We start from the raw sequence: 27,239 nt of genomic DNA, 5'->3' as shown, positions 1-27,239 counted from the left end.
AGTGAGAAGGCTTACTGATTCACTGTCTCTCCTGTTCCCAGTTCCCAATGACAAACACATCAGATAGCAAATATTAAGGCTTTGTGAAAATTAGAATTCATAGGAGAAGACTATTTTTCAGTGGCAACATTTGATTCAGTGGCAATATTTGATTTTTCAATTTTGAATCTTGGACTCTGAAAACATAGAACTGATGATATAAATACACAAGAAAAAATTTCCATTGTATCTATATATGTATGTATCTGTGTATTTCACTTATGTAAGTCAAACATGAGAATTAGGCCTTGAACTAACAGACACTAACTTCAAGGTCCTTTGGGGAATGCAATCTTTTCATCTATAAATCCTTTCCCTTAAGGATATGAAGGTTTTCTGGATAAGTGTGTATTCCATATTATAATAAAACAACTCTAGTTATATATTTTTTCTTCATCTAGCAATAGCCTGAGTTTACAGTCAATTTGGAAAATTCTAAAAGCAGTCCATACCTCTGCCTTGAGCACTGCATTAAAACTCTCAGAGGAAACTTGCTAGTTCTCAGCAACGCATCTCTATTTGAAGGAGCTCTAAGCAGGAACAATGGAGACTGTTTTACACATGGACAGTGTGAATTCCTATCATGGAAAGAAAAGGCAAGTGGCATACTTTACTTCACTGCCTTCTCTGTAGAGCATACACACAGCTCTGTAAGCTCTGAGAGTGGTAAGCTGTCTCCTAGCAAAACCTTCATGGTGTATTGTATGATTAGCAATGTTGTTGGTGAAGGAATGATTGAAAGAATTTATGGCTTAGTTTGCTAAAGTTAAGTGAAGTCTCCATATGATTTCTCTAAAAGACAATGAGACTAAAATTCATCTTACTAGTAGGCAAATGAATTTCTGTGTTATGATAAATGGAGTTTCTTTTAGAGGTTGGAGATAACTATTCCTTTAGTTAGCAAAACCACTGTTAAGAGGAACATATTTTCCAAGTCCTGAAAGAATGTTTTTCTGAGAAAAATGAGAGAGCATCATGATTTTAAAAAGAAACTATCACTCACAGATTCCTTTCCCATCTTCTTTTGCAGCCGTGTTTGCCACTGGACGGCTTGCATGACAATGGCTTCCCACCGTCTTTCAAGATTCACAATGATCAGCTGCATGGGCTGGTGGTCTGCGTTCAGGTTGCAGGTCTCCCGGTCATCCAGAAGATGTTGGCATAAACGCAGGATGGAGGCCACTCCACGACGTCGCTGCTTGATTTCACGACAGAGGGACTGCAATGCAAAGAGGGACCGCTCCATGAGCATTTACAGGACAGAGTTCCCTTAAACATACAACATCCTCTTCCACCATAATTTTAAATTGTAGGGATATGCTCAACCACGAATAAATGGGACAATAAGGCCTCTGGGGTTACTTTTGGATTGTATATCTTCTACCTAAGTGATTTTTGCTTCATCTCATTCTTCTCCTCCTCTCCTCCTCTTTTTAAACTTATTTCTACATCTAAAATGTTGGGTCCGTCTTTGATACCTAGGTGATTACCTTGATGAAATAAATCATTTAGGTCATATGAATGCCAAACAGATTGCCATGCTTTGCTTCAAGGTCATAGAAAACACAAAAGACAGAAAAGTCCTCCAAAATAAATGAGAAATTTCCAAATTTTCTCCTAGATTCTCTGCAGCTAAAAGTTTACTTTTCTACAGACTGGAAATAAGTTAAATAAGATTGCAAAAAAACTGATATATAACAGCTAGTATTTGAAAAAATATGGTAAGCAACATTTCTCTTCCAAAACTTGATTAACAAAGCAATAATGTTTTGAAAACAGAAATTAGGATACAGGATGGTTATTGCATTATTTGTTAGTTGCTGTGTTTCTCATAATAGACATTCACACTATTTAAGAAGGATATGCATGCATCAAAATAACATTTTGCCCCCAGAAGCATTTGTATTACTGCAGTGACCCTAAGCTGAATGATTCAAGCAAAATAGTGGGCAAACATGTCTTAAAATATTGTATCTTTTCTTTGCCTACGGATAGTGTGTAAGTGATATTCTAATTCAAAGCCTTCAGGAGAAATGATGATTATATCCACAAACATCACTGAATTACTAATCTCCCTCTACCGCTACAATTGGACTGTTCTAACAGTTAACAGATTGCTTATTAATCAACAAGGGTAAACAAGACAATGCAATTTAATTTAGTGCTAGAGTTTTAATGCCTGAAAGTATTTGTGCTTAAAATGTTAATCTAGATAAGGCTTCATTAGAAGAAGTCTTAAAATGATTAAGTGCGGTTCACTGAAATGTGCACAGAGTGGTAGTAGATCAGCAGGTGGACGTTTCATACAGATGTTCCATTTATTGATATAATACATGCTATAGCCATTTAAACGACCCAAATTCAGTAATAGCTGGAATTCTATTATTTCTGTAATGAGAGAACCCTGTACCTTTAATATTTCTGAATTTTAAATAAGGAGAATGACAAATTCCCACACCTCTATTTATAGCAAAATATGACCAGGAATTTTATTATCCAATTTATACCAGTACAGCATTTTCAGTTATGTTTCTTGAACTTAGCCTTATTTATTTTCCTAGGGTTCATTACTATTTTCCTTATATAACTGCTGATAGAACCACCAGGTCTGACAAATTTCTTTACTGACACTATTCATTAGCTCAATGCTGAATGGAGAGAAACTCCTACACAATCAAAGATAAAACTTAAAGAGTCTACCAAAGCAACAGGCATTGTTTCCATCTCCTCCTCCAATTCTGCTGACTTTCTCTTTTACATGCTTTCTCTCCTTGCCTCTATTTCATTCTCTCTCTCACACACATAAACACATACCCTTCAATTTGCTCTCTTGCTCTAGAACAACTGTTGAGCAAGTCAAACTATTAAGTCCACTTAATATCTGTCAATTTTTCGCCCAAAGTTCAACACTTCAAGATGACATAATAATATAGCCAACTGGGATTGCTTCAAAAGAGTTCTATGAATATATATATAGAAGATTTTACTTTTTGTTTGTGCTTGTCATTAATTTGTTAAAAAAGGGCAGGGGGGTTCATGTTTGGGAACGCATGTAAGAATTAAAGATTTTAAAATTTAAAAAAAAAAAAAAAACATAAAAAAAAAAAAAGGGCAGGGGCTAGAAAATCAAAAGAGATGTTCCATGCTGCCAAACTGGATCTTGCAAAATTCTCTTTTAAGTTGCCTAAAAGAATAACTGCATTTCTACAGCCAACAAAGAGTCCTGATGTTTCTTAGCTGAATGAGAATTTGCCAGGGATGGCAGTAAAGGTATGTGTGGTGTTAGTCAGCACAGCCACATTAGGTGATATTTACAAAGCAGCCCAAACAGGCTTTATTCATCTCACAGGTGTTTTCAGACTTCTGAAACATACATGTGAGGTGGCTAGGGGAAATTTTCACAAAGCTGATTAGCCGTAACTTTTAATATGAATCTAGAATGTATCCAGTATTTAAGTATCCAGATGATCCTCACTCCACATCTGAACCCCAGTCAGTTGATGGGTTTTAAACCACGTGTTAGGTGTTCTTAAAAATTGTTGACACTTAATATCAGACTTTTATGTCTCCATAATTCTGCAAATTTAAAAAATTTAAATATCCAAAGAACTCAGTGTATATTCTAGATTAATAATTTCTCCTGTATGCACACTTCAGAAATAACACTACTTTAAAGAGGAGAGAGAGGAACACTGAGAATTTTACATGGAAACATATTTTTCAGTAATTTTTTACATCTAAGAGATATAATTGATAAAATTACATTCTTTTTACACAAATGTGTTTCCATGTCAACCATTAAAATATACATATTTATTTATAATCACAAACACATACTAAATAAAATCAGTGCATTTGCTGGCAATGTTTCTTAGAATCAGTAGAGTTCACATTATTTCTATGATAAACTATGTATAGAGAAATGTTAAATATAACTACATAGGAACAAAATGATTATTATAACTATCTTTGGCTTACATTTTTAGAGAAAAGCACTTTTAAACAGAAACCCAAGCTAAGCAATCTAAGTAATTCTCAGAAACAAGATGAACTCATCCCTGCCTCCAGACCTCCTCAAATGTGTATTGTACCTTGCATCTGCTAGGCATTATTTTAGGCGTGGAGGCATCAAAAAAAGAGCAGGTTACTGTTCCCACTCTCAAGAACCGGAAGTCTACTGGAAATGGACTAAACAAATAAGTATGGTACCAAGAATGATACAGAGAGGTAAGTGCTAACTGAAGTTTGTGCAGGTTGCTATCAGAGGAGCCATGAAATCAGGGAAACAATGTGAGCCAGACTGTCCAAGTCGGGTAGTTGAGGTTACAAGGACAGAAGGTCCAGTAGCAAGTAGTCTGGGCCACTGGGAGTACCAGGCATGTTGGAGAAAAGAGAGAATGGAGCCCCTGGAAAAGGAAGTAAAGAACAGAAAATTCTGGAAGGTTTTGTTACACATACACATATATCGATTATTTTTGAAACTTTCTCCCATTTAGGTTGTTACATAATATTGAGCAAAGTTCCCTGTGTTATATAGCAAGCCCATGTTGGTTATCCATTCTAAATATCACAGTGTGTACATACATGTCAGTCCCAAACTCCTTAAGTATCCCTTCCTCCCACCTTTCTTTCCTAGTAACCATGAGTTTGTTCTCTAAGTCTGGAAGTCTTTTTGCTGTACACCTGAAACTAACATAACACTGTTAATCAATTATATTTATAATCCAGTATAAAAAGTTATAAGTTCTGGAGAAGATATGGAGAAAAGGGAATCCTCCTACATTGTTGGTGGGAATGTAAACTGGTGCAGGAATTGTGGAAAACAGTGTGGAAGTTCACCAAAAACCTAAAAACAGAATTAACATATGATCCAAAAACACCACTCCTGGGCACATATGCAGACAAACTCTAATCCAAAAGGGCACATGCCTCCCTAGGTTCATGCATGCATGCATGCTAAGTCACTTCAGTCGTGTCCAACTCTTTGCAATCCTATGGAGGGTAGCTCGCCAGTCTCCTGTTGATGGGATTCTCCAGGCAAGAATATGGGAGTGGGTTGCCATTCCCTTCCCTAGGGGATCTTCCTGATCCAGGGATTGAACTCACATCTTCTGCTCTGCACTGTAAGTGGATTCTTTACTACTGAGCCACCAGAGAAGCCCTAGGTTCTACTCAAAATAGCCAAGACATGGAAACAATCTAAATGTCCATTGACAGATGAATGGACAAAATGATGTGGTACATATCTACAGTGGAATATTATTCAGTCATAAAAAATAATGAAATAATGTCCTTTGCAATAACATGGATACAACCAGAGATTATCATACTAAGTGACATAAGTCAGAAAGAGAAAGACAAATATAATTATTTGTCTATTTCACTTATAGATAAGTGAAATATTTATTTCACTGATATGTGGAATCTAAAATATGACATAAATGAACCTATCTATGAAACAGACTCATAGACATAGGGAACAGATTGGTGGCTGCCAAGGGGAGGGATGGAGGGGGAGGTTATGGTTAGCAGATTTAAGTTATTATACATGGAATGAATAAACAACAGTTATACTACATAGCACAGAGAACTATATTCAGTATCCAATGTTAAACCATAATGGAAAATAATATTTTAAAAAGATGTATATATATATGTATATATATACACATAAATATATAACTGAATCACTTTGCTATACAGCAGATTAATGCAATATTATAAATCAACTATACTTTAAATTTATCATTTTAATTTACAAAAAGAAAAATTTGGAAGATTTTTCATTATCGCCAGGTTTGAAGCATTGTCCTTGATATCCAATGAGATCATGCTGGTTCCTAAGCATAATCATATTGCCTTCTCAGAAAAGTAGAAAGGGAAGAAGTGGGAAAGAGAATGTAAATATAAAGAAGGAGAATAATTGAAATGTCTAAGAGAAAAAGATTCCAAATGCCTTTATATTTAGCTATCATTATTATTTGGTAATCTTTAGTCATTTTTTTCCTAAAGAGCTACCTTTGTTAGTATGGAGGTCATTGTCTTAGTATCACTTCAGAATCTTATTGTTGGAATATAGTTTGGTGTGATACTTTTAAGTCTCTAATGACCTACTTTATTTGCTTATTTTACATTTCCATTCAGTTTCTTCATGTTACTTTAAAAGTGAATTTGCTATCAAAGTTGAGAAGCACATAAGCAAAAATCAAAATTCCTAAGTTGTTTTTTCCTTTACAGTTCACCAACCCTTTAAACATATCTTCTTGGACATGTTACAAGAGTGCTGTCAACAGATTGAAGGTATTTGTTTTACACTTACAAACTTGCAATATGATTTTCAATCCACTAATGGTGGTACAAAGGGGTGTTTTGGTTTATCTGGGGATTTTCTCCTCTCCTGACCTGCTCTATGAGTTTCTTTGATAGCTGAAACTACTCATATTATGGAGCCAAACTTGATGTTGGTGTAGTTTTATTAACTAAAATCATAAATCAATTATTTTTTAAATTGTTATTGAACGGCTAAAAAAATTAATGAATCAATCAATGAATATATCTTTTCAGCCAGTGATAACTTTATATTATTCATATTTGCTTGATAATCTCCAGAATTTTAATATATTAAGAATGCTAATTGTTTGAATACTATATTTTGGGATTTTATACCTTTTGGTTATTTTTGTCAAGTAAGTAATTTACCAACTAATGACTAACATGTTTGGCATTGAGCTAAATTAAATAGAAGCTTTGTTCTGAGAGAGTTTACATAGTAATAAAAACCTTGATGACTGTTTGGCAGGTACAAGGCATCATAATGTTAATGCCTATAGCCAACGTATGGGAAGAATGTACAGCAGATGCAAAAAATGAGAGGCTATGATGGTACCTCTGCTGCTGCTGCTGCTAAGTCGCTTCAGTCGTGTCCAACTCTGTGCGACCCCAGAGACAGCAGCCCACCAGGCTCCCCCATCCCTGGGATTCTCCAGGCAAGAACACTGGAGTGGGTTGCCATTTCCTTCTCCAATGCGTGAAAGTGAAAAGTGAAAATGAAGTCGCTCAGTCATGTCCAACTCTTCGCAACCCCATGGACTGTAGCCTACCAGGCTCCTCCGTCCATGGGATTTTCCAGGCAAGAGTACTGGAGTGGGGTGCCATTGCCTTCTCCGATAGTACCTCTATGACTCTCCAAAAGATGCTTTTGGCTTGTTGGTTTGGAATCATCATTTGGAGGCAAGTTGGGAAAGATCACATGAATGATACTTCTTGTAGAAGTAAACATTTATTGGGTGTCATGTGTCAAACACCATACTTTTCATTACAGGATTGGTACTGGTGGATAAGAGGCCAATAATATGATGTGGTACCTGATCTTAAGGGCTCGTAAACTGGCTGTAAAGAGAAGACTCTTGGCTACTCACAATAAGAGATATTAATGCAACACAAAGGCTTTTGATAAGACCTAACCCATCAAGATATTGTAGGTTTTTAAGTGAGGTAAGTGAGGTAAATGTACCTTGTGAACAGTGAGGCTGTGACCCAAAAGTAACATGGAGTTGATATACATACTAAATTATGGGCACTGGCTTTGAAGATGAGAAAGATCATTACCAGCTAAAGTAGATAGTTGCTAGGTTTCTCCTCTTAGTAGTATTTTCTTAGTTATTTTTCACTAATTTCCAATACTAATGACAAATCTTTTGTATATTTCTGTATGCTATGCATTTTCTTAGGTATTTCATATGTATCAACTCATTTAATTCTCAAAATAGCACTCTGAGATCACATGAATGATATCGGCTTCTTGAAGAGGGTCTGAGACATACATTACTGTCATCTACCTATTTTATAAATGAGATGATGGAGACACGAAGAGGTTAAGTATCTGACCAGTGATGACACAGTTAAAAAGTAGCAAATGATTTTAACCCATGCAGTCTAAATCAAGAGCCAATCCATGAAACTATGCCACACTGCCTTTCATAAGAGAGCTGAAGAAGCTTGCAAAATTTTGACATTTTCAGACCATTTCTGCCCCTGAGTCCTAATTAGAAGTGGTTGCAGCCATAAACTTACTGCCGATGAGAGGACCAACATCTTGGTTCATATACCTGTCAGGGGTTTATCTTATACCCATTCCTAATCCTGCAAATACAGTAAGAATCAGTAAACTATACAATTCTTAAGCCCAGGGAAGTTAAATAGCAGAGGTGGAAAAATACAAATTAATTCATTGAACAAATATTTAATAAACACATATTATAATGGGCACTGTTCTCAGTGGTTGAGACACATCAGTGAACAAAACATAGTCAAAACGTTCTGCCCTCAAGAACCTCATATTTTAGCAGACAGTGGGAGCTAATCTCTTTTCTGAGAAAAAGATGTAAATTATATAAATAATAAAGAAGAGATTTAACAAAAGTGAGAAACATTCATTAGGCAAACGATTAGCAAAGTTTCCAGCAAGGGGTCAGGAGATATTTTGGTCCTGACAGCTCCATTCTTGAGACAATTATGTGCTTAACTATACCTACTGTATAATGTATGCTGCAAATAAGAATTTCCAACCTAGAATTGTAAAGGAGTAATTTTTCAAAACAGAAAAAAAAACACCCCAAGTGAGGTATGAATGATGACTTGAATATTTAAAGAAAATATGGACAAAAGACATCTTCATATTTTAACTGATTTCGAACTTAAAAGATATCAGCCAATACAGGAACTCAGCTCAGTCACAAACTCTGGGACTTCATCTATATTGAAGCTAAATATTCTATAAGCATGCAGTGAAGTGCAAAAAATAGCAATTGAAAAATGACATGATTAAATGGCACGACATGCAATCATTTGCTCTCAATTATATCAATGTATCTTCTTCATTTCTAGGAGTCAGGCAGAAATATTGTTTTTTAAATGCCTCTATTAAATTGGTCACCAATAATAAAATAGATGAGAGTCCTAATAAGCTCATTTACATACCATACATCATACACTACAAAACTATTCTCTCCAAACAGTTTTACTCACAGATTTGTCTCCTGGTTGTCATGCGTCTTTGCTACATTAGCAGATTTTAAAAGCATAATACTGCCTTCAGGACCATTTGTAGAAAAACATTTGTGAAACTTTTCCAGTTAACCCTTGGCTGGGTCCTTATTGCTAATTATGGAAAAGGTATTGATATAATATCTTGGCTGTCACATTTTATTATGATGACAGTAGAAGCAGAATCTAGGTCTGACATTTTGGAAATACCATCTAATTGCAAGTCAGAAACAGAGAATGACAGTTTTAAGTAGATTAGAAGTTCTTGCAAAATAACAAACTGGCTTATTTAATGTAAAAGCTAGATTTTTAAAATAGCATTAAAGCCCCCTGAATTGATTCACCAAGCACATCTCTATCAGCTCCTTGAAGAGGGTCTGGGATGTGTGCCAAAATAGTTTTAAAATTGCACATGACAGTATAAGTCTAGATTCTAATGCTAAATGATTTCTTTTAGTCATTTAAAATCAAAGTATTTTCAGTGAACACTTTCATTTGTAAGAAAAACCATCTCCCCTCTGTTCATCTAGGCTTCAGATAAGTGAAATGCCATCTTTACCGCCATGGCCTAATTAGCCTGACCTTTGACCTAGAAAAAGATCTTGTTCTTGTAATCTAGAATCCTCACCAATCAAGACGAATCATTAAGGGCCACCATGACTATTACTACTAAAAATTCTTAGATACCCTTTGATGAATGGTGTCATCGAAGGAAAAACCATTCTTTTAACACACTCATATTTATGTTTTAATGTTTTATACCTTCATCTGTTTAAAAAATATTAATTCTATTTGGAAAGGAGTATTTCTATTTCTCTCAGCTACTTTTTAACTGTGGACCAAACTTAATAAGCATTCTAAAAAAGAAGACTCTGTTATTCCATGAAAGCTATTGCTAGCCCTGTGTGGCATTCTTTAATTTCTTTGTGACTTACCCTAAACTGTGTTAAGTACTTTAAAATGTTTGTTTTTAAGAATCAAGCTCAGTGGTCATGTGCTTAGTTCATATTCACACGTAATTAGTAATATGTTATATACTTACTTTTCTAAATTAAAAATACTATTAAAATTCTAGACATATAGCACAATATGAAGATTAAGTTACTCTAAAGAAAACTGTAATAGCTTACGGATTGCTTGTGTCATTACTGAAATGCTGGTATCTATTACAGAGTCCCTCTGGAATAAAGAATGCACTTCTGGCAATAATCTCCTAAAAACATGTCTGTTATTGTTAAGATGCTAAACTAGTTGCAATTATAGAAAGGTAACTTCTAGCAATAAGAGGGAAGGGGTGCTGGATATAAATGCAACTTAGCCATTATACTGTAAATACCTTTTCTGAAAATCCTACAGTCACTTTTCATAAGCAGATAAGGCATTAATTGCCATTTATTTTTACATTATTATATTTTGAAATCTTTTTACAATGCCCACTGTGCTTTTTATCTCTTACTGATTCCATGGGAAGTATTTTAAAATAATTCTGGAGAACAGATGAAGGTGATTTTCTTCTTGGGTTATTTATGGATCCCAACTATCTGAACTCATCTGTGAGTTCAGGTAAAAGAAGAATTATCATTAAAAAAAACACACCTGGAGAATGAAGCACCATTCAGAAGGAAAGCCAAAGAGCACAGGAGCAAAGATGACACATACGGAATTCCCAGGGATAGTGTGGATCATAGAGAAAACAGATCACTGGACTTATTAATTTCACAAATCAGTCAACTCTGCTGTGTGATGCTTTTCTAATGCTCTTACCCATACACAGTTGACTATTCCTCACCCGTCTTCTCCACCAAATCCTATTTTTTTCAGACTTATCTCTGGCTAACTTACTTGTATTTCCTATGAAGCCACTCCTGGAACTCATCACAAAACTCAGTGTTACTTGAAGTATAACAGCTAGGAACTGGTTTTTTAGGGAAGTATTACTGCTATTCAAGAATCCTACAGATGGGAAGTAAATGAATTCGAGAACTCCAGGGACCCAACAAGAGTGCAGGAAGAAAGTTAGGCTATGGGGAATAACACCACTAAAAAAGTGGAAAATGATACTAGGGACAAAAGTCAACATTAGAAAGACCTTTCTGTTTTTTCATTTTATACCTTCCTGACCTGGAAGAGGCTGAGGTATAGCCAGCTCCATAAACTTCATATTTCTGATTTTATTTTCATAGCACCTAAAATAAATAGGACGCTTTTCTGTGGGCTTGGACCCTTGGGAATTTGCTTCTTAGCTCTTTCCTTTGCGTTTGTGGAGGAAGCCCAGGGCAACTCGACTCCTTTTTCACCGGCTTTCAGTATTCCCAGATGTGCAGTAATACTAACCACACTCCCAGGGTCGTTTAGAAGTTTAACTAATATATAATGGCAAAACACTCTTCAACTGTTATATGAAGTAGTAGAGAGATGCTGACTAAATATTAGCCAACTGGTAAATTGCTATAATGATTACTTAGCTCAAAGCAATATTCCACAACCTTATGGGAAGGAAATGTAATAAGAATTTCATTCTTTAAACACTCCCATAGCTCAAACAAAGCAGAGGTCCAGGAGAAATTTTTGAGAGCAGTTTCTTGAACAAAGCTAATTTTCCTTTTAGAAGAATATGTTTTCTTTTTCTGAGAAAAGACACCACATCCTTCTCTTGCTTGCTCCCCCAAACAAGATTAAATACATTGGGGGATAGTTTTCTCATTAATCTCCTTCATCTGTCAGCAACGCAGAACACAAGTGATCTAAGCATAAATGTGTTTTCGTGGAACGTTTGAGAGGCAACTTGGATTGAGGGGGAAAAGAAACAACTTACAGTCTTCTCATACAATAACTAGTTATGTGATCTTGAGTAAACGATAGAACTTTTATGTGCCCTCAATACCCCATCTCTAAAATGCAATGATCCTTTAGTGTTTACCATCTTCTAGTATCTCATTATTATATAACTTTGTTCTGAGACAGGAAGTTTCATATGGTGGTCCTTTAAAAAATAATAAAACATTGAATATCTCAATTCAGTTGCAAGAGGACTCTCATCTTTGCTGATGAACTTTTAGGGATGATAGAATATTAGTTTCATTTAGTCTGTATCATTCTTACTCATTTTCCTCTTTACTGGCCTGCACTGTGGGCAATGGCTTTAATTGGACAAGTGGGTTGTTGCAATCATTTGCACAAATCGTCCTTACTTGGTCTCAAGATTCTCCTCATGTCTCCGTCATGTTCTAACATCTTCAAAGTCTAACTCCAAATATTTTCATAGTGAGAACCACATGCCTAAGCAAAGTACACAAGACTGCAAATTTAACTGCCAGTGTTGCTTTTGTAAAACTGTGAAGTCTGTTCTACCAGAGTTTATATTATAGACAGTTAGGATGACATAGTTGAATGGATCCATTGGTTCTCTTGCTGGTAGTCTTGGCTGACAGATAAAGAAGTGAATTGGTTTTCAAACATCTCTCCAGGCTCTAAAGGACATTTCTCCTGTCATGACTGAGAAGCAACAAAGAGGGGCATTTTTTAGAAAATGAGGAGAGCATAGGACGAGGAGCCAGCATAGGATAATAGGAGGAGCCTATTATCCTGTGCATCTCAAATGAGCTTCTAACATCAGACCTGTCTACCTGGTTTTACTTACCTTGATGACATTAAACTGAAAAAGAGAGAAAAATATCCTTGGGGAAGAAAATATTATATTTTAAATGTATAGGGTATAAGTAAGGATTTAATCAACAATTTGGAGTGTCAGGAAAATTAAAAGAGATGTTAGGCCATCTTTTTGCCAGATAGGAATAATGATTTATGCCTCCACTCTATCTTAGAGAGGTTTGGGGAGGATTAATGAGTTAATGCGTGTAAGGCTCCTTAAGCTCCTCATATGGAGGTAAAACACAAACACAAGGGGAAAAATGATAGCAAACTCCATACTGAGTTGAACTCCTGAGAATAAGGCCCCTGGAAATGAGAAGACGTTGCAGGTCAAGATGGTTAGTCTCTGAGTTCCAATGCCAGAAGAGCCTTGGTTTGTTGTCATACTTATTTGTAATACTGTTTAAAACAGTACTTCATAGTATTAGTGTTTCTACATTTCCTGCCAATCACAATGTTCGTTGTGATGATCATTTTTAATTTCTATTCATCGAATGAGATGGGTTTACCCTATTTTATAGATGAATGATTAAGATGTGAAAATCACAAAGGCATCAGTGGTGACTCAGAAAATCATCGACTTGGTATTATTGGACTATGGCCTGGATTAGGATTTAGGAGATACGGGCTGCCATCTGGCTCTGGTTGTGTGGTCTTGGGTGAACTATTTAATTTAGCAGAGGTTGAGCTAGCCAAATGACCTCAAATACCATCTTGTGATGAAATTCTATAATCTGCTAAGTACTTCTTTAGTATCTAGCAACCCTAAAGCAATGTCTGTGTTACTGTGAAGGGCATGTAAAAAAACAAAAACTTGAAGATAGTTCCTACTCCTGGATGGACCTAGAAATTATCATACTAAGTGAAGAAAGCCAGACAGAGAAAGATAAATATATGATATTACTTATATGTAGAATCTATAAAAATGATAAAAATGAACTTATTTACTAAACAGAAATAGACTCACAGACAGAAAACAATCTTATAGCTACCAAAGGGGGAGGTATAAATTAGGAGTTTGGGATTAACAGATACAGACTACTATATATAAAATACATAATCAATGAGAATTCACTGTATGGCCCAGGGAATGATACTCAGTATTTCATAATAAACTATAAGAGAAACTATCTATCTACAACTGAATCCCTTTGTTGTATACCCAAAACCAGAGTAGCATTGTAAATCATTTCAATAAAAATTGTTTTAAAAGTTCCTACTCTTAACAAGTTTATACACTTAAAACAACAATGAAATATCATCATGTACCTATTAGAATGCCCAAAATTTGGAATACATAACACCAAATGCTGATGAGGTTATGGAGAAACAGGAGCTCTCATTCATTGCTGGTATGAATGCAAAATGGTACCAACACTTTGGGAGACATTTTGGGAGTTTCTTACAAAACTTACTACCATATGATTACCATATGATTACACTCTTACCAGATGATCCAGCAATCACACTCCTTGGTAGTTACCCCAAAGGAGTTGAAAAGTTCTATTCCCACAATAAACTGCACATGGATATTTATACCAGCTTTATTTATAACTATAGAAATTTGGAAACAACCAAGATGTAATTTAGTAGATGAATTAACTAATAAACTGTGGTACTTCCAGACAATAGAATCTTATTCAGTGCCAAAAAGAAATGACTTATTAAACCATGAAAAGACATGGAGAAATCTTTAATGCATATCATTAAGTGACGCTAATCTGAAAGGGCTACATACTATGATAGAACTATGATATTTTGGAAAAGGCAAAAGTATGAGGAATGAAAAGACCAAGGGTTTCCTGAGGTTGGGGTGGGGAATGGGGGATGAGGAATGAATAGGCAGAATATAGAGGATTTTTAAGGCAGAGAAATTACTCGGGATGTTGATGGGATTATACATTTATCCAGACCCACAGAATGTACAACATAACTGTAACATAAACTCTTGACTCTAGGTTTATGATGTGTCAGGGTAGGCTCACCAGTATATACAGAACAGGACATCAAAAAGGAGGGAACTAAACATATAGATCTTCCCTGGTGGCTCAGTTGGTAAAGAATCTGCCTATGATGCAAGAGACCTGGGTTCAATCCCTGGGTCAGGAAGATCCCCTGGAGAAGGAAATGGCAACCCAATCCAGGATTCTTGTTTGGTATATCCCATGGACAGAGGAGCCTGATGGGCTACGGTCTATGGGGTCACCAAGAGCTGGACATGACTTAGCGACTAAACCACCAAAGTGAAAGTGAGTGTCTGACTCTTTACGACCTCATGGACTGAATTCTCCAGGCCAGAACACTGGAGTGAGTAAGCCTTTCCCTTCTTCAGGGATCTTCCCAATCCAGAGATCAAACCCAGGTCTCTCACATTGCAGGCAGATTCTTTACCAGCTGAGCCACAAGGGAAACCACCAAACACATAAAGAAACAATGATAATCAAATAGTAGGAAAACTTTCCTGATCTAAAGCAGAATTTAATTTTTCAAAATCAAGTAGGACTCACCAAGCTCTCAGAAGAAGAGATAAACACTTTATCACATACAAGCGAAAAACGAAGTTACTATGTGGCCACAAAAATTAGACTTCACCTTTACCACCACAAATGCCAAAAGAATCATTAGCAGTTTTGATGGCAAAAGATTATACAACCCATAACAAAATTTTTAATTCAGCCAAGCTATTGTTTGTATGTGAGGTCAAGAAAAATACATTTTCAGACATGCAATGGTTTGGGGAATATACCAAGAATGCACTTTTTCTATAAAAATTATTAGAAGACAATCCAAGAATCAATATTAAGAATAATTTTTTCAGTAAAAAACTATGGTATAAAAAAATTGAGGTTGAGCAATAAAAAAATTTGTGTAAAGAATTAATTCTGAAATATTGTTCATATTCTTATAAAATAAATGCAAATGCCAAAAGAAGTTATTGAAAGTACAAGAACAAATATAGTTATATTAATAATACTAGCTGCACCAGTACTTTACTGACATATTTCTTTCTACATTTAAATCAACAAGACATGTTACCTGTGCCAGCATCCTGACTGAAATTCATTACTAGGAAGATGTTTACCTTTACATTTTATGCAGTATCTCTACTCAAATTATAAAGACACTATAATGTTAGAAAGAAAATGGGTACGAAGGGACAACAGCCATGGTGACAAAGGTAACAACATTGCAACTTGGGTTCAAAAGATTCTTCTGTCCTTCTGAGGTAGCATTTTCAATGACACAAACGTGAATCCTGGTATATAAAGTTAATTATAAACCAGTAATTTTACGCCAAAGCCAAAGTATTGTTTAGAGGAATTAAATGGCATCTGCCATTGAATAAATTTAATGATAGAAAAAAGATGGCTAGTGCAGAATCACAGAATGCTACAGCTGAAGAGAATTTTTTTCAGTCAAGAGCCCAAATTTACAAATAAAGAATATTAGACAAGGAGAAGAGAAATTAGTTGCTGAGATTATACAGTTGAAAATCCTAGATTGTAATACTGCCAACTAACAGAACCTAGTGAGGATATTCAATGAATACCATTGATTAGTTAAATTATAAAAGAATGATATGGAAAATTATAGAAAGATGGTTGACAATTTAACATGAACATTGGGGAAAAAAAAGAAGTTTTGTTTGTTTCCTTAAATGAAAGTCTAATTGTGTATGTGGGGGTATGTATGTATCTGTAGACCAATGATCTGTAAGAAATATGATGAAGCTATAAAGGGGTATTTACAAGAGAGTCAGGGAGACAGAAAGTAGAGAAGAAAATGCCCTCCAAGAATCCCTACCTTGCACAAAACCTGTAAAGTAGCCCAATGTGGAGACCCACCTTTGATAATCTGGAATCTAGTTTTCTGCACCCTAGAAAAGCTGTCCAGTCCATAGATCAGAGCACAAACTTCGGAGGTCTGCTGACTACCTCCTTTTTTTTCTCTAGGCTTGAGAGGAAAACAACTTTCTTGTGACCTTCCTTACCTACACAGTAATAGGTAAATGATGCAACTAATAGATAATTCAGTTCCTAATGATCATACAACGAATACTGAAGTAATTGAAACCCATGGAAAGGTCTCCATCTACTATTTACCACTTATGTTATCCACTGTATATACATATACTGTTTTAAAATAAGTGCCTTTTAAGAAGGGCAAGTTTACGCTATAGTAATTATAATGTTGGTAGCTAATATGTATTGAGTTCCCATCAGGCAGGCTCTATTTTAAAGAACTTTCATATATATTATATCATTTAATACTCATAGCCACTCTATGAGATTAGGTGTTATTACTATGCCTATTTTAAAGATAAGAATCCTGGGGCTTTAAGAAAAATCATGGATTAGAAATAGGTAGAAACAGGATAAACTCAAGCATCTTGAACTTTAAGCTTCTACACTGCAATGGATCAAATTCACTGCTTCAACCTTATCTACATGAAGGGCAATTCTACAATTGTGTATTCCCAGTTTCTTCCTAATTTGAGTTTATTTACAACTAAAATAATATTTAAGTAATGTTAAGGCTGTATATTGTCACCCTGCTTATTTAACTTAGATTCAGAGTACATCATGAGAAATGCTGGGCTGGAGGAAGCCCAGGCTGGAATCAAGATTGCTGGGAGAAATATCAATAACCTCAGATATGCAGATGACACCACCCTTATGGCAGAAAATGAAGAAGAACTACAGAGCCTCTTAATGAAAGTGAAATAGGAGTGTGAAAAAGTTGGCTTAAAGCCCAACATTCAGAAAACTAACATCATGGCATCTGGTCCCATCACTTCATGGCAAATAGATGGGGAAACAGTGGAAACAGTGGCTGACTTTATTTTGGGGGGCTCCAAAATCACTGCAGATAGTGATTGCAGCCATGAAATTAAAAGACACTTACTCCTTGGAAGGAAAGTTATGACCAACCTAGACAGCACATCGGAGAAGGCAATGGCAACCCACTCCAGTACTCTTGCCTGGAAAATCCCATGGACGGAGGATCCTGGTGGGCTGCAGTCCATGGGGTCGTGAAGAGTCGGACACGACTGAGCGACTTCACTTTCACTTTTCATTTTCATGCATTGGAGCAGGAATGGCAACCCACTCCAGTGTTCTTGCCTGGAGAATCCCAGGGATGGGGGAGCCTGGTGGGCTGCCATCTATGGGGTCGCACAGAGTCAGACATGACTGAAGCGACTTAGCAGCAGCAGCAGCAGCAGCAGCAGACAGCATATTAAAAAGCAGCTGGAGCCAATTATACAGAGTGAAGTAAGCCAGAAAGAAAAACACCAATACAGTATACTAATGCATATATATGGAATTTAGAAAGATGGTAACAATAACCCTGTATGTGAGACGGCAAAAGAGACACAGATGTATCGAACAGTATTTTGGACTCTGTGGGAGAGGGAGAGGGTGGAATGATTTGGGAGAATGGCACTCACACATGTATAATATCATATAAGAAATGAATCACCAGTCTAGGTTTTATGCAGGATACAGGATGCTTGGGGCTGGTGCACTGGGATGACCCAGACAGATGGTATGAGGAACGAGGTGGGAGGGGGGTTCAGGATTGGGAACATGTGTACACGCATGGCAGATTCACGCTGATGTGCGGCAAAACCAATACAATATTGTAAAGTAAAATAATAATAATAATAATAAAATTAAATTTTAAAAGAACAACAAAAAAAAAGACAGAAAGTTTATCTTTCCAAACTTCTCAGAGGCAAAAATGTTATAGATCCACGCTTACTTGATTTCCCATCTGCCCTTTATTATCAGCTACTTGGTTAATTATGGTCATCTGAAGAATATATTATTTAGATGGTTTTCCTAGTTACAATCTTTATTACTAACAAATAAATGAAACTGCTTGGATTTCACAAGGAAAATCACCCAGTTGATATTTACTGGGTGAAGGTTTTAAAGAAAAATAAACCTTTAAAACTATGAAAAAAATAAAAAAATAAAAAGCAGAGACATTACTTTGTCTACAAAGGTCCGCCTAGTCAAGGCTATGGTTTTTCCTGTGGTCATGTATGGATGTGAGAGTTGGACTGTGAAGAAGGCTGAGCGCCGAAGAATTGATGCTTTTGAACTGTGGTGTTGGAGAAGACTCTTGAGAGTCCCTGGGACTGCAAGAAGATCCCACCAGTCCATCCTAAAGGAGCCCAGTCCTGGGTGTTCATTGGAAGGACTGATGTTGAAGCTGAAACTCCAATACCTTGGCCATCTGATGCAAAGAGCTGACTCACTTGAAAACACCCTGATGCTGGGAAAGATTGAGGGCAGGAGGAGAAGGGGACAACAGAGGATGAGATGGTTAGATGGCATCACCAACTCGATGGACATGGGTTTGGGTAAACTCCGGGAGTTGGTGACAGACAGGGAGGCCTGGTGTGCTGTGGTTCATGGGGTCGCAGAGTTGGATACAACTTAGCAACTGAACTGAAGAAATCAAGTAAGAACAGAAATATTCATCACTGTGGTTTCAGAGCCTAAAGACAGTTATTTGTGGTTTTCTAGGCAGCGATAAAGTAAGGACAGGTGACATATCTGTCATCTTTCTAGATTACCATCTCGGCCTTTGTGTGTGTTAGTCACTCAGTTATGTCTGACTCTTTGCAACTCTATCAACTGTAGCCCGCCAGACTCCTGTATCCACGGATTTCCCAGTCAAGAATACTGGAGTAGGCTGCCATTTCCTTCTCCAGGGAATCTTCCCAAACTAGGGATCGAATCCAGGTGTCCCACAGTGCAGACAGACTCTTTACCATCTGAGTCGTATCTGAGAGCAATAATACAAATGACACATATGAAATGAGTACATAGCTACCTCTCTGCATCTTTAACTCAGAGGCAAAATGCCCCACTTCAGGAATCATTCAGTGTCTTTTAGAAAAAGGCGTACTCAGAATGAATTAGGCCTTAATTACTCCATTTTCTTTATTTTAGAAGGTTTACACTGGAATTGCCTATAAAAATTTCCTGTGGGTCTTCCCACTACCCCGATGGTTAGTATGAATAACATTTATTTAAATCTATCTTTGAACTTCAACCTTAATCCAGCCAATGTTTTTCTCTTTACAAGGCAATTCTGGATTGTATCCAATTACTTAAAATTACTTCCAAAGAAGTGTTAGATGATGGATTTTTAAAAATATATACAGTGGGGGAAAATATCTGATAAAAGCTGATTTCAGTATTTTTTTATGAACATATATGGTTAATATAATAGCTTAAAAAAAAAAGAGTATTTAAGACACGTAGAAAGGATTTAATCCTGTCTGAGGTCTGTTGATTTTGAAGGCATTTTACAAGCTTTTGTTACAGCCAGATTGAATTACTGTTAATTCTTTGTTTGCAGCTTTGCCAACAGCATCATTACCAAGTTTGTAATGAATGGCTCTAGGATAAAGCAGCAGAGATGATCCTATAGGGTACATGGCCTCCTTTCTCACATCTCAAAATTCCAGCATATTCTCTTCTGTCCCTCAACCTTACCTCCTAATGTTGAGAGTTTTGAAGGACACAGGAAGTGTGATTATTTGTGGTGCCATTTGAGATTGATTATACTGGACATGGGAAATTCCCTCTAAACCTCTTGGCTAGATTGGTTCTATTTTTATTTCTGGAAATGACAGAGTGAGATTTGGGAAAATACTTCTTAAACCATGTGAACTGTGTTTAGCTCTTTTATTTATCTATTTTGTAAAAGTACATCAGTGATATTCCCTTTCAGCTAATTACTTAGTAATGCTGCAAACTTCCTAGTTAATTTGAAATTCTGTTTAAAACCCTACTCTAAAAATTTTAACTTCCAAAATTTAAAACACTGACTCGCATGACTATCAATTTGAACTTCAAGCTGAATCTAGGCAACCGGACTCCTCGTCTCCACCCCTGTCTCTCTTAGAAGCTGTCCCAAGGACGAGGCCTTGAGATAAGAGTGGGTGATAAGACTAAATGGACTACATATATGACTGAACTCAGGTCAAGCCTCTATATAAAGCTTTAAGATTCTGGCAGGTATGGAAATCTACTTGTCTCATGGTTGCCCATGACAAACCTCCTGTTTCCTTTCTTATTAAAACTGCCAACTACCGATCTGGAGTAGTCAAGCTTCTTTCTTCTGTCTTTTCCTGCCCTCTGTTTATGGGGGTTGACTTCAGGTTATAGCCAGGGGTTATAACTCCTGATGGGGTTACAACCCAACATCCTATAGATGGCTATCCATGTAATCAGAAATGGAAGGAACAACAGAGTAAGCTACAAATTAATGTGTTTTTCTCTTCCAGAAATAGTTCTCTGACCCAGGGACTAATGAGTCTACACAGTAGTGGCAGATTCAGGAACAAGCTTTCTAGGTCTGACTATTGGCCTATTGGCTCTATCCCTGACTAACAAGTATGGTCTTGAGTAACTTCCATTTTCCCTGCTTCAGTTTTCTCATCCATAAATAGGGGATAGTAAACCAACTGTCTCAGGACCGTGAGTGTTAAATAAGTGAATGGAAAAAATTAGGAACTGTGACTCGCCTCCTATGAGCGCTCAGTAAGTACTGGTTGTCATTGTCACAGTTATTAAAAGAATGTTTTGTTCCTCCAATTGCAGTTCTAGCATGCAGATGGTACCCATCACCATGCTTTTGGTAATTTTTGTAATCTAGAGCAGGGTCAGGAAACTAAAGTCTGCTGGTCAAATCTAGCCCACCAACTGCTCTTGTAAACAGTTTAGTAAGTTAGTTTTATTGAACACACCATATATATCATTTATATATCGTCTGCGGCTGCTTTTATACTACAATAGCAGAATTGAGTGGGCTTCCCTGGTGGCACAAGTGGTAAAGAACCCGCCTGCCAGTGCAGGAGACATAAGAGACTCGGGTTTGATCCTTGGGTTGGGACGATCCCCTGCAGGAGGGCATAGCAACCCACTTCAGTATTCTTGACTAGAGAATCCCATGGACAGAGGATCCTAGTAGGCTATGGTCCATAGGGTCGCAAAGAATCTGACACACTGAACTGACTTAGCACAGCACAGCAGAGTTGAACTGCGACAGAGACTGTATTATCTGCTTTTTTACAGAAAATGTTTGCTAACCCTTGATTTACGGTAAAACAAGGTTTCAGTGTATTTAAGGGTCAGCAAATGACAGAACGGGAGAATACTAAAATCTGAACCTAAAGCCCACGGTTTTTGCTCTGTCTTCACTGCTGGTTGCTGTCTGAATTCACATTAACTTTCTGTATCTCAAGTTCTTCACTCATAAAAATAAATAAAAACACACATAAGAAGGTGATCACAATTTTCAACTTATATTGTTAGGGTAAGGTTTAAATATAATAACATGCATGAAGTGCTTGGTCAAATTTAAATTAGTAAGCAAATTTGGGACATCAGTCATTGAGAAGGTTACCATGTCTATTCCACTCGTTCTTGTCAGTGACAGAGCCTCTTGGCTGGTCTAAACTTATCCTTCCTAGGCTGGTTCTGGACCCAGTCCAGCGCTGCAGGCTCCTTTAACTGGTAATGGATAATTTCTCCCAATTTGAGTCTTTAGAATAATGAATTTCGTTACGGGGTACAAGGAACATATGATTAAGGAATTATTTTTTTTCTCTCTCTCTGAAGGGTCACTGTTAAAAAGCAGTGTTTTTCAGCCAATGGCATTGAAGCTGCACACACGGCTCTAAGGGGCCCTTTGCCAGCTGGCCTCATTAAATCTCTGACGTGCTCTCTGCATTTTGTTGTCACAGTGTGTTCACTCCTGAACCGTTTTTGCCTTTCTGTCCCTGGGCTCACATCTTCCTGTCTCTCCCATCCAGGGCTCTGACTCCTTCTTAGGTAGAATTTTGCCTCATGTCTAATCCCACATTTATCACATTACTGCCTTAAAGGAAAAAAATAAATTCCACAATTGTTTTTTTTTTCTTTTTCTGAAAACGTAAGACCGTGATCCTTTCTCTCATCCCAGACCAAGCTCTGAGAAGGAAACGGTCGTGTCTACAAAGCGACGGATTTTCATTTTTATATGCAGCACCCTCCTTCCCTGTTCTCCTGGGCAGTGCACTGTGGCCTATCTATCATTACTCTGGGTGTCACATAAAGAAATTCATTCTGTTAAAAGCCTGAGACTTTAGAGAACGGAGAATCATAAAGCTAAACCCTGTGGATAAAGCCTGTCTTCTGTGTGACCAATGACAGCAGTAGACATTTGGGAACCCACAAGAAGAGGTGGAACGTGGCAAAGAGTTTTTGACATACAAAGGTTCTTTAATAACTCTCTTACCTAAGTGGTTTTATCACTTAGGAAGGCAGAGGTTATCTGCTTTTTTTGGATTTGGGGTAAGTAAAAAGTTCGTATTCTGCATATGCCTATTACCAATTATGACTTTGACAGGTTATAAACATTATATTACAATATTATTATATTACAAACATTTGGTTTCATTCTTCCAATGAATGTGGTAATATACAGAACACTTAACTAATTATACACGAAGCTCTAAAGAGCAAACAGCTCAGAAATATTTATAATTGTGGCTAGGAAACACATTTATTACAGCAAATATGCATAAAGCTTTATTAAAAAAAAAAAAAAAGTACTGTCATGCTAGATGCACTTAGCTTATCTGACCAAATTCCTCAAGGTCAAAACTTTAGAAGAGACTAGAGTTCCAAGTCATAAAAGAAAATCATCAGGACTCCATAATCTCAAAAAGTTTTAAAAGCTTCAATTTTAAAAGTGATACATGGCAAAAAAAATTGACACTGATATTGTACAAATATGTAAAACAAAAACACAAATATTTTCACCTCTCTAGATCATTAATTGGAGAAGGCAATGGCATCCCACTCTAGTACTCTTGCCTGGAAAATCCCATGGACGGAGGAGCCTGGTAGGCTGCAGCCCATGAGGTCGCTAGGAGTCGGACACGACTGAGCAACTTCACTTTCACTTTTCACTTTCATGTATTGGAGAAGGAAATGGCAAGCCACTCCAGTGTTCTTGCCTGGAGAATCCCAGGGATGGGGGAGCCTGGTAGGCTGCCATCTCTAGGGTCGCACAGAGTCGGATACGACTGAAGCAACTTAGCAGCAGCAGCAGCAGCAGATCATTAATAGCTACAGCAATTTGCTATTCTGGCCAAATTGCTGAAGACTGTGACTAATAAAACTACCACCAAGAAACAATCACATTTAGTTCTGTCTTGCTCTTCCCTTTAGTCACTTGGCATGGGAAGGCATTTAGTAAATACCAATAAATAACCAATTTTGCATAGAAGTTCAAAGAATGGGCTTTAGAAGAGTCAGACAGTTCTGGATTGAAAACCAAATTCTACCAAGTGTGGCCTTAGACACACAAAACTTAACTTCCGTGTGCCTGTTTCCACATTTGCAAAGTCGGGATCCTAATACCAACCTCATATGTTGCTAGTAACATTGAGATACATGTACATACAATGGAATATCACACAATGTCAAAGTAAGTGAATTACAGCCACACTCTATGAGATGAATGAATCTTGGCATTATAATGTTAAGTGAAAAAGAAATCCTAAAAGATAACATACAGCATGATTACTTTTTAATGAAGTTAAAAGCAACTAAAATTAAAAATATTCCTTCCTACCAGAGGAAAGCAAGTAAATAGAGAATGTGGGGTTCAGGATTATGCTATCTTAGGTAAGGTAGCAGGGGATGGAACAGGGCTGGGAAAAACACAAGATGAGCTATATATTACCATCAAGATCCTATCTGTTGTTTGGAGTAGGAAATATTATTTATTATTTTTAAAATAATAATAACTGTATTATTAGTTTGGGCTTCCCTGGTGGCTCAGATGGCAAAGTGCTATTATTATCATTTATTATTTAGTTATTATTAATAACTATTAACTATAATGTAATAATAACTATATTTTTTTAAAAATAGCCAAATAAGTGAAAGTGGGGCATAAAAGTAGTTTAATGAATAGTGATACTGAAAACATAAAAATGCTCTAAAGAAAAATCATTTTTGAAGAAAAAATAAAACAGCAAAAAGTATCTCTAGTACGTCTAAAAGAAAACTTCTATGATGATTTTCAGGCACTAAAGTAAACATGGTAAATAATGAATTAGGTGTAGTAAATATTCCCTAGTGGCCAGAAAGTATTAGTGAATGACTGGAACTCCTAGAAACTGTTTAATGATTTGGAAGCTGAGAGACATATCTCTGTCTCTCTTAATCTCTTTTAAATTTGTTACTAGGACCTAGCTGAAAATGACATTGATGACACTGTAAAAACCTAAAGCATAAAGCTAACATCACTTGGCAGCATCAGTGAATCAATGCAGAACTGCTTATGCTTCCATTTATGATAATAGTGGATGTGAAAAAAAATGGCCTTCAGTTACCTATGTATGAGCCAAGTAGGTAGGTAGGCAGGTATATAAATAACTGTAATAACAAACTTCCTGTTACTATTTCCAATTATTATGTAACATCTTTGGTCTTATAATATTAAGAAATTTCATCCTTTATGAATGCATCTACAAAAAGTAGAAAGAATGATTTACACATATGAGCTCATAACTGTGTGAGATACATATTACCAGCATAACATTTCATAGATGAAGAAACTGAGGCACCAGGGATCATATAAGAACTATGACCAAGGTCATAAAACTAACTGGGGCCACTAACCAGTTCACTAAAGCTGCAAAACAGGCATAACAGAAAGGAAATACGTTACACAACATCTAGCCTATTGATGACCAGGATGCTTTGCAAGGTACCTGTAAAGTTCAAATAACACAGAGGGAAATATCTGAAGACTCCATCTCCCTGAAATGGAGAGGGTTAGAGTTAAACAAGCGGAAGTCAAATAACAAATCTTTCGGATATTAGATGTTAGAGAGTGAAACCCATTTGCCTTGGCAAGAGACTTTTAACTTCAACTCAATGGCAGACAAGGAATTCAAGTAAAAAGCAATGTGTAGGTATGTGATACAGATGGTTCACTGAGAAATACAGTGCCCTTACCCTGGACGGGGGCCTCCTCTTGGGTTATGCAGGTGAGCAAGGGGAGCCTGCCTGTCTGGCAAGGGAAGGTGAGCTACATGTGACTACATTCTCTGATATGTAGACTGCTCAAAGAGGGCAGGGCAGAAGGTATGCGATGAAGAAAACCTGGTCCTAGAAGGCTTTGAGAAGAACCGCTTGCTAGGTGTCAAGAAGTTCTTTCCTTCTTGATTTCCCACTTTCTCCTCTTTCAAACCTCTCAAGCCAGCAAATTCAGGTTTGCAACCCAAAAGCCTTAGGCTGACACCGGCCAGCGCCCAAATAATCACTGAATTTATGGGAGGGCTCAAGTAGTACAGGCTAGTATGGCCGGTAAGAGCCAGCATTTGAATTTTAAGCTGCTTTTGAATAGATATTGTGTAAACCATGGGAACAAACAAGGGGAACACTTCATGGACATACCACAAACATGCACACAGCTGTGTTGCTAAGGTTGACATTTTTCTATGGAGGAAAATGCCTCTAATGTAGGAACCTCTTTTACTTTATTTCTTCCTTCTGTAAGTAGCTAATTCTTTCATATGTAAAAATTATATTTCCTTTTGTTAGCATTAATACTCTTCAACTAAATCACATGCTTTTATCATATCAATTTATAGAAGTATTTTTAGCCACATTATTTATAGAACATGTAGGTCTGCCTTTCAAAGTCCTTGGTAGTCTTGAGTGTCTGCTAGTCTGCTTTTAATTTATCAAAGCCCTCCTTCAATAGGCACTGCACAAAACCCACAAGCAGTAGAGATTTCCCCTACACAATGTGTATTTGATATGCTTAATGTTCATCTTTATAAACACACAGACGCTGGCATATAAGAAATGTGGAGGGTATCTATAAATTCAAGGAAACATTTAAGTGCACAGTGATACATAGATACATGGGTATAATACTTTATGTACTTGATAAATATTTCATCCCTACCATAAAGAAAGCTTTTTATCAACTTTGATTGTTTTTTTATTACCTTAAAGTATTGCAGTTGTTTCTCAGCATTCATTGTTCCTTCCTTTTCTTGTCTCAGACAGGAATTGAAGATGAAAAGCTCTGTATCTCTCAGCCACCCTTTCAGTTCTTTGATCCTGACCTCCAGCTGCCTTACCAGGCTTCCGCTTTCAGGAGAGAGCAGGTCACGTGTACTCGACCCACTGTGGCCCGCCATTGTGTCCTGGATCTTCTCTCCTAGGGTTTTCTAATGCAGCAGATTAAAAACAAAAACACCAACAGAAAAAAAAGAAAAAACACTGATTAGCATAGGTACCAAATACATATCACAGTTTGGCTGGTGACAAGAGCCCACCTGGAAGGTGTCTGCTGCAGCCGCCATGTCACGACTGACATTCAGTTCAGATGAGCTCATTGTTCCATTAAGAACTTGATTCTCAAGCCATGGGTGTTGTTCTAACTATCACTAGAGGCTTAAGAAGACC

The 27,239-nt window shown here is 36.8% G+C and overlaps 1 protein-coding gene across 1 annotated transcript in view; it reads right to left on the bottom strand.

The window, feature by feature from the left end:
* Positions 1 to 27,239, bottom strand: part of AKAP6 (A-kinase anchoring protein 6) — a 503,112-nt gene that overhangs the window by 54,824 nt on the left and 421,049 nt on the right. The window contains exons 11-12 of the mRNA XM_005695223.3: positions 26,777 to 27,001; positions 1,043 to 1,258 (exon numbers count right to left, since the gene is read on the bottom strand). Coding sequence (XP_005695280.2) covers positions 1,043 to 1,258; positions 26,777 to 27,001 — 441 coding nt within the window. The remainder of the gene's footprint in view (positions 1 to 1,042; positions 1,259 to 26,776; positions 27,002 to 27,239) is intronic.

Source organism: Capra hircus, chromosome 21 (assembly GCF_001704415.2).
Source record: "Capra hircus breed San Clemente chromosome 21, ASM170441v1, whole genome shotgun sequence".
Lineage (NCBI taxonomy): Eukaryota > Metazoa > Chordata > Mammalia > Artiodactyla > Bovidae > Capra > Capra hircus.
The sequence above is the reverse complement of the archived record's forward strand: the minus strand, read 5'-3'. Positions and strand labels throughout refer to the sequence as shown.